Source organism: Brassica napus, chromosome A1 (genome assembly GCF_020379485.1).
Source record: "Brassica napus cultivar Da-Ae chromosome A1, Da-Ae, whole genome shotgun sequence".
In the NCBI taxonomy this organism is placed as follows: domain Eukaryota; kingdom Viridiplantae; phylum Streptophyta; class Magnoliopsida; order Brassicales; family Brassicaceae; genus Brassica; species Brassica napus.
Genome location: NC_063434.1, coordinates 23,762,271 through 23,771,047, shown reverse-complemented (window position 1 = coordinate 23,771,047; position 8,777 = coordinate 23,762,271). Strand labels below are relative to the sequence as shown.

The following is an 8,777-nucleotide window of genomic DNA, read 5'->3' as shown; positions in this document are numbered from 1 at the left end:
AAATAAAAAATAAAAATATTCTAACTAAATTATGTAAAATTTGATATAGATTCTAAGAAATAGTCTAAATAAGAAAATCATCGCGTTCCTTGTCGATAACCTATCAGAAAACTCGATGGCTTCATAGAGGAGATCTCGCTGGACACATGTTTCCTCTGCCACTTCACTACCAGGAGCCTAAGGCTCAAATGCTCTACCGAAAAATCCCAAAACAATTTCTTCCGAAGAAACCTTCCGTGATCACATCACAATGGTCGTGTCGGAGACGTGTCTTTCAAGTGCCACTCAGGAGCGTCTTGCAACTTATATATATCAAAGCTAGAGGCCGTTAAAACAAGGAGTTATTAGAGAAATTGACAACTTAAATCCATAATAGTTGGATAATTTGCAACCATGGAAATCTAATGAAACCATGGGGCAGGCAAGTGGTAAAATGACGAAATTTCCCCTATATTTTCGATGTTTAGGAACTAGAAACTTGAGTTGTTGTACGCATGACATCACAATCATTCCCTAAACCACTATGTACATGCGTAAGTAAAGTAGTAGCCTACAGAAATTACAAATAGCCTTATGACATCATTAGTCCTACTAATCTTTTACAATTTTTAAGAGATTTATATATATCTTAAACATTTAAAACACACTGAAAATTATTATTTTCTAATTGGGCTGACGTAAAGCCCATACACTAAATATCTTCTCCACTCTCCTGCATCATAATCCTTCTTACATCTATCCATTGATTCCATTATTAATTATGGTCTTTCTCAACAACAAATGAACCATGGGTTCAATCCAAAAGTAGAAAGCAACTTGATTGAGTGATTCATTTTCCTAAAATCTCTTATATATTAATTGGAAAAACATTTAAAAAGTTGTAGTCTTAAGTTTGTATTAATTAAAAAAAGTTTTGCTTAGGTGTCACTTAATTATGATGTCAATTTGGTTTACGTGACAACATAAAAATCAATTAAAAAATTAGTAAGTCCAAAATCCAATTGTTAAGAAAACTTATATTAACGTAAACATAAATGTATATGATATATAAACTTAATACTCAGCAATCTCATTAAATTAATACTCGGCGATCTCATTAAATGAGACTTTTTTTAAATGGTTCAAAGTTGATTTATATTGTGAACCAACATAATAACTTTTTTTTTTAAATGTACAATATACTCTTAGTCCGTATTGCTTCAGCAATTTAAATCAAAGTTTGCTTTACAAGTATTTCATGCTTTTGCTATAAATCGGAAAGTAATGATTTGAATTTTTTTTTAATTATTAGAAAAGAGATGCATCTATTAAAAAAAAATTGTTAATAAAAGAAAAAAAAAGATTATTGTTCGATTCTTAATAATTCCTTGCCTACAGAAATTTATATAAAGAGTAATACAAAAATTAAGTTGTTTTGTTATTATCAAACGAACTTATATATCAAATATTTTTCCTTACAACACAATATAATAATGATCCTTTTAGCAGTTAATGATATATATCACATTAACCTAACTTTCATCATATACAAAGTATCGGTTGCAAACAAATAATATCATCATCTTTCTTTATTTAAGCCTTAAGTATAATAAATAGTTGGACTGCAAAATTTTATGTCGTCTTAATGTGGCCCATAACCAAACTATACTTCAAATTATAAGCCTAATCCAATTTGTAATTGTATTTTTAATATTTTAATTTTCCATTTTATGTCAAAAAGAAAGTAAAAATCTTATAATATGAAATTAGTGTAATTTCAAAATCGAAAATATATAAATTTTATTTATTTATAAATTAATAAAAAAAAATATCCAAATGTATTGACCCAACATATAGATGATTATATAAACAATCAAAATTGTATACATATAAAAACAATTCCATCATATAAATTTTTTAAATTTGTTAATACAATATGTTTAATATTTTAATAATATAACTCAATTCGCCTAAAGCGCGGGTTCTTATCCTAGTATGATAAGTAAACAAGCCACTGTGATTCTCTGATAGAAACATGATTATAAATAATGAAAGAGTAGTCACCTTATAAGTAACTTCTGGTTTTATGTGCATTGTCCATATGTAAGCAACTATGAGTTCTTGGATCACTTTCTTCCACATAGATCATGTTTCTCCTCAACTGCATAGGCAAGAAGGAAACAAAACACAAACCTTTCTTGGTAACACAAAGGTATTACCAAAAATGTTTCTTCTGCAGGAAGTCCATTCATGCCAAAGTGATACCCAGGCCAACAAAAGAAGCTGAGTTCTTTTTGTTAAGGCTAAACAATACTCTATGTTCTTCTCAGTCATAATGAAAGAGCATATCAATTATAACCACAGATTATGTTTACATTAAACATAATATACACAAACCATCACACTTCCATTCATAGATACAAGCAAAGATGTACATCAGCATTTTCAGATATATATATATATATATATTTACTTTTCTAAATATAACATTTGTCCAAATTTGCAAACCTCCTAACCTTCTGTTCCTTCTTCTGAGGCTTCACTCTCTGCAACAATAACACATCAAAAAGTTCAAGCACAAACTACATTGACTGCTTAGAGAAAACATATACCTTCACCAAATAGTTATTTGAATCTGGCTACTATGTGTTTCCCATAGGTGTATTTCCTCGAACTCTGGAGATGAATTCTCATTCTCTGCACCAGAATCTCCCTTTACTGATCTCCAAGACTTTCTGGACCACATAATTTGCATACTGATCTTTCACCATCGCCTGCCAAAGAACAAAGAACGTTACAAATCAAAGTCTAATGTGGTTTCTATAGGATTGTGCTCTTCTTACCAGCAAGTGATTGTCTTCCTCAGACTTGCCCATTATCTCTTCAATCAGCAACTCTCTCTCGGTACTATCAGTATGCTCCATACACTTCTCCACAACGTTTGACGCGTACATGTTCTGACTCATCTGAACAACTTTCCCAGTCAACTTCTCTATGATCCGTCTCCTTTCATCTGGCTTCCCTCTCTCCAGGACATGCTATAAAGACCAAAAAAACAAGACCACGAACACAATGAGAGATGCAAGAAAATACCAAGGGAGACAATGATCCGAGTTAACCATATTGATCATGAGCAAGAGATCTCGCTGGATACATATTTCCTCTGCCACTTCACTACCGGGAGCCTAAGGCTCAAGTGCTCGACCGAGAAATCCCAAAACAATTTCTTGTCACCGAAGAAACCTTCCGTGATCACATCACAATGGTCTTGTCGGAGACGTGCTCTCAAGTTCCACTCAGGAGCGTCTTGCAACTTATATATCAAATTCTACAAATCTTTGTCCTTGATGTTATTCTGTTCCGTGTTATTCATGTAACCAAGAACTGTCTAGACGCTAAAATTGTGAAAACACTGGGAGATGGTGACATCTGGAATAATCTTCTGACCACAAACAACATCAGAAACAACAAGAAGCTCCTCGCTGGAATCAAAGCTCTACCAGAGGCTAATTATGACCAAATCTGTGAAGCTGTGGACGATATAATGGTTAGTTTAAAACGTTTTGCTTTTTTTTTTTGTGTTTGGTCAGAAGAACACTGATACAACAATATATGTACTTTGTTTCAGGCTTCACTAACCTCCGAAGTTGAAATCTTCATTGAAAAGACTCTAGTTTCACTTGAAGAGATGTACAATAAAAAAGGTGATGACATGAAACCTATTGTTCGTGCCACGTCAAAATGCGTTGAAGCCTGTTACTCATTCGATGAGATGCATGAGACTTTGTCTGCTAGATTTGGTCAGCCACGCAGAACAACACAGAAGATGTATGACTTTTATTTTACTGGTAAAAAAGGATGTAAAGCTTACAAGCAACTTTCATTGGTGCGTGCTGCACAAAGAAGAGCAGAGAAACTTCAGCAGCTCAAAATCTGCGAAGCAGTTTGACAAGGTTAGTCTTAAAAAACATATAATAAATAGGATATTTTGCATAAATAATATAACTTCCAAAACCATTACACAATTTCAGATTAATATTGAGCAGGAGCAAGTTAGAGAAGATCAAGTTCATGAGCAAGCTAGGGAAGACCAAGTTTCTGAGCTGAAGGAGCCGCACGCTAGAGAAGATCAGATTTCATGAGAAGAAGGAGCAAGCTAAATGACCCACACAGAGTTTCCAATAGTCGTATTTTAACAAAAAAGTTTCAGAATCACGGCCGGATTGGCACCTAATAGTTTCAAAAGACTGAAATACCCCTACCTGGTTCGCTGACTGTGACAGTATGTTAAGCCCGTTTTCGTCATTTTCTTTTTCGCTCAAAAATTGATAACTTGGTTTGCCACGTGTTGAAACATCTAACTATCACCTCACCACCAAAAACACACACTTTAGTTCTTGTGGTTTTTTTTATAGATGCGCTCATACACGCACCTGCACAGAAATATTTTGATGTATTAAAACCAAAATAACATTCAGATTTTCATTTATAGTTATATCAGATCAAAACTCGAAGATCACTGCCAAAGCATCCAGTATTCAGCTTATCAGGCCTCCCTATGGGGAAAAACAGCTCCGCGGCCTCCTTTGGGGTCATGTAACTAGCTTTCACAAAGCAAGAAGGAAACATCAAATGTTCTATATTTTTTACAAAATGTCCTGGGAGATTCACAGAAAGGTGAAGGGTCAAATTTTTTGAGATGATAGACATCAGAAACAGCCTTCAGATCCTGCCTAAAATTCTTATATGAAATCAAAATAAAAATTGATATGACGCTGACAATTACAGAGTTACGAGCTTTGATAACGATAATACTTTTATTTTGTGATATAATGATATACACCATTATCAAGTCGATACTCTTTATGCGTCTTCATTGTTTACAAGTCTTTTCAAGAATACACAATATGCATTTGTGCTCACAAGGGAAGGTTTAGGCCAAAGGTGAATGCATACATAGGATTATAACAGTAAACACATAAGCTAAGAAGGGGTGATATATATTAATCATAGGGGTTTCTGAAATTTTTCAAGAGCTCTGGAATGTCATACCCCAACATATCATCAACAGTCTGCAACATTTTCGGCTTTAGCTTCTCAAACTTGTCGATGTTGTAACCACTTAGCACCTCCCTGAACTGCTCAACGTTTGGGAAATCTCCTTTTGGTAAGTGATGCTCTCTTTGTACCTGTTTCCATGTCAAACACAAAATTCAACACACAAACAGACATTGGTATTAAGAATCTGAGAATTAGAAATGCCATATTGAATAGATCCTTTAGAGTCAGCTCAACCTTTCCAAAGACGTCTTCCAAGTTATCTATCAGTTTCTGTTGAGCTTTGGCTTTTCCCATTATGGCTGGCATCTCCTTCTTCAAATGACTGATGATGCACGCATGTATCTTTGCAGCTCTTGCCCTTTTCACAAACTCGTTTATCTGTAATAACACAAAGAAGAGTGTTAGATCCAGTCGGAGGGAAGGAAGTGAAAGAAGTCTGGTTCACACTCACTCGACGATCACAAGCTTTCTTTGGAATGTCTTTCAAATCAGCGAGAAGGTCATCTTGCTCCTTTTCAAACAACTCTCTCCCAATTGGACCAGTCGCAGCTTCATTAATGGGTTTATCACTGAACGAACTGTACAAAGCAAGCAAACAAGAACGTCAAAACATAAACCACATTTCCAAACCGCTTTCTGTCTGAAAACAAGTTGAAGAAACAGGTCCACTTACCCAATGTAGACACGGGAAACCTCAGGAGTATTGAGAACTTTCCCAAGAGACCACATGAGAGCTCCATATACTCGCATTAGCTGTACAACATTCACAGACAGACGTGTAAATGCATCAGAACATGGAAAACAATCAAATGAGTGTGTGAATAAAATAAGAATTGATAAAGAGATTGGGGTGTCAACCTGCTGAGTGTCTACTTGGTCAGCCTTATTCAGAACGACGCGGATCTTGTCATCATGACCTCGTAAAGATGAAATAACCCGCTTGAACTCATCGCTTACATCCAGCTTGTGAGGATCGAACAGGAGGAGGATGAGATCACACTTAGAGGCGAACCATGATGTAACACCTGTGAAGTCATATGCTCGCTGTGTCCGTTGCTTTTCCCCTGATAAAACTCCAGGAGTGTCGACAAATGCTACGTGCTCCAGCAGCTTCAATAAAGTTGAATGGATCAACCACTATCAGTAAATCAATATAAGCAAAAATCAAGAACAATCTCCATTAGAAGCATGAGGTTAAACATACAGGATGAGGCATCTGAGAACATTCAAACTTCGACAGAAAGGCAGTCCCAAAAGTTGTAAGACCACTGAATGGCATATCTGCTTGAACCGCTACTGTGTTCCCTGGAATGCTTCTTTCATCAGGTCCAGACTGTGAAACACAATAAACAGATCGGAATCACCCTTCATGCAAGGTGAAAATTAAATAACCTAGCCACTATTGTCAACCACAGAATTAAAACCTTAGTGTGTACTATTCACCACACAAAAAACAAATGTCTAGCAGGAGATGATGGATCATCGTTTTAAGGGACTAATACATCCTCCGATAAATGAAAGCATCTAACTACAAATTATCATACCATGACAACAACAAATCTGTCAGTAGTTGGTTCGGGTCCAATATGAGCTCCTGAAAAGTATAATATTGACGTTATAAGAAGCTATTTTTATAGCTTAGCATTGACATGGTTGTATCTCTTTTTAAACAATGAAACTACTAAGTCCCAAAAGAAGGAAGAGAGAGGATGGATAACTTGCCTGGATAACTAGCTTTAAGCAAATGCTTAATGAATGTTGTTTTTCCTGTGGAATACTGACCCAGAAGCATTACCATGGGTTTCGCATCAAAATCACTGTTCGTCTACGCAAAACACAAGCAAGTAGTTTAATGGTCAATACAGTTTACAACTCAATAACATTCGGAACTTAAATAACAACTATCCCGAATTAATATTATCAGAGTACCAATAAGCGATGCCCAACTTACCAACAAAGGGGATACAAAATCGTTGAACCGATAAGCAACTTCGAGTGGCTTCAGCTTTTGAATGTACAGCCTCTTCAGGCCATCGACTATAGATGTTACGGAGGACAGAGAAATCTGAAAACAAGATATTCAGTTTACACAAACAGTAGATGTAAATGAAATAAAACAGATGTTAGCAACTAATAAAACTCGACTTTAACTCCACCAATGATCTTTTTGAATACATAATAAAGAGTAGGTAAGAACGACCATCATAAATATTTGCTAAATATGGGAATATTTTGAACCCTGAACTGTTGGCGGTTAAATAGTCTGGTTAAAGCAAAGCACACCTTTTTAGAAGATTTTGAAGAGAACCAGTGAGCTGTAAGTGATGCATCTGCAGAAGGACTACCTGAACAATTCAAACCAAAATGAGGTATAAAACTACAAAACATAAAACTGTTGGGTCTAGTATAACGAGATTCTTCATACCATTAACACTAAGATCATTCGACTTTGATGATGAATGCTTCTTCTTCTGTATTACATACATGAACAGTTGTAAGCAACAGTTATTTAAACCTCGAAAGACATCAAAAAGGAAACTGCATGCCCAACACTAACCGCCATTAATACACCCAGACCTTCCATAACAGGAGGATTCATATTCTTGAAGTCAACTGCAATTACCCAGATTATCATTCAGAAACAAGAACCAACACATTAACTAGCATTAAGAAGGTATTATTAATGCTTTAGTCACCATACCGTCGCTGTGAAGAACGTCATGCGATATCTCATGTCCAGTTTGAGCCAAAGAAACGAGCTATAAACAAACAACAAATAGATTAGAATATTTCAAGAGCAAGTAATTAGAAATTCAAATTAAAAGAAATGGAATGTGAACCTGCATAGCAACAATGAAATCTTTGAAACCAAGATACCCCTGTCTCTTTGCATCTGCAATTGCCCACACCTATCAGAAAGTGTAAAGCATGATCACAAAAGCCAATTTATAATCCCTCAAGTGAACTTGTTCCAATCACTTAAGTGCTGTTCGTTTGGTTGACACAGCTAACTACGGCTGCGTCGGCGTCAATTTTTTTAATAAACTCTTGTTCGCTTCATTGACGATGGCACTGCGTCTGCGTTTAAATCTGCGTCTGTTATTAAAACTGCATCGGCGTCAGCGTAGCTTCTACGAAACGAACAACAACTATTTTCATTGACGCTGACGCCGAAAAACTGTGGCAACCAAACGAACATGACTTTAATCAACCAACGCAATCAAAATCCTTATACCTGCTTCAACTCGGGTCGAGGCAAATTCGACATGGAGAAGAACTTGATCGCATCGTTTCCAGTAATGCGTCCATCTCCGTCTGTTCGTTACAACCAAAACGAGAGAAGCTCTTTAGCGGGCGATAAACTGAATAACCAAATCGTAGATTGAAGAAGTGAGACCTGAATCGGCGAACTCGAACCATTCCTTGTAGATCAGCTGATTCTCCTTGGAACACGAACCAGCTGCGACGGAATCGATCTCCATCTCCGATCGCGAAACCCAGAGAAAGCGGGTTCTTCTTCGTCTCGACGGGGGCAAGAAAGAGGGAAAGAGAATCAGCAATGCGAGAAAGTGTCCTATACTTTCATAAAGTTTCACATATGCCCCAATACTGTTGATTACGTCGTAATAGCCCACTATTAATAGAGGGGAGTTTTAAAGTATTTTAGATTGTAGTCAAGATGAGGAGGATTTATTTGATTATATATCATGGAGATTAATAGATTCTAGATTTATAAT

The 8,777-nt window shown here is 36.0% G+C and overlaps 1 protein-coding gene and 1 non-coding gene across 2 annotated transcripts; both read right to left on the bottom strand.

Annotated features, from left to right (window-relative positions):
- Positions 1 to 353: 353 nt before the first annotated feature.
- LOC106379562 lies at positions 354 to 4,159 on the bottom strand. Its single transcript, XR_007315392.1, has 4 exons — positions 4,001 to 4,159; positions 3,619 to 3,912; positions 2,823 to 3,509; positions 354 to 2,753 (listed from the first exon to the last, which is right to left on the bottom strand). It is a non-coding gene; the product is annotated as an uncharacterized LOC106379562 (transcript).
- A 615-nt stretch (positions 4,160 to 4,774) lies between these two features.
- LOC106346173 (EH domain-containing protein 1) lies at positions 4,775 to 8,663 on the bottom strand. Its single transcript, XM_013785432.3, has 16 exons — positions 8,438 to 8,663; positions 8,276 to 8,355; positions 7,881 to 7,949; positions 7,742 to 7,799; positions 7,598 to 7,653; positions 7,466 to 7,511; positions 7,324 to 7,385; positions 6,992 to 7,105; positions 6,763 to 6,865; positions 6,585 to 6,634; positions 6,245 to 6,373; positions 5,899 to 6,150; positions 5,714 to 5,793; positions 5,492 to 5,618; positions 5,275 to 5,418; positions 4,775 to 5,168 (listed from the first exon to the last, which is right to left on the bottom strand). Exons 1-16 carry the CDS (start codon positions 8,520 to 8,522, stop codon positions 4,983 to 4,985), a joined length of 1,641 nt encoding a protein of 546 aa, XP_013640886.1. The 5' UTR covers positions 8,523 to 8,663; the 3' UTR covers positions 4,775 to 4,982.
- Between the last annotated feature and the right edge of the window lie 114 nt (positions 8,664 to 8,777).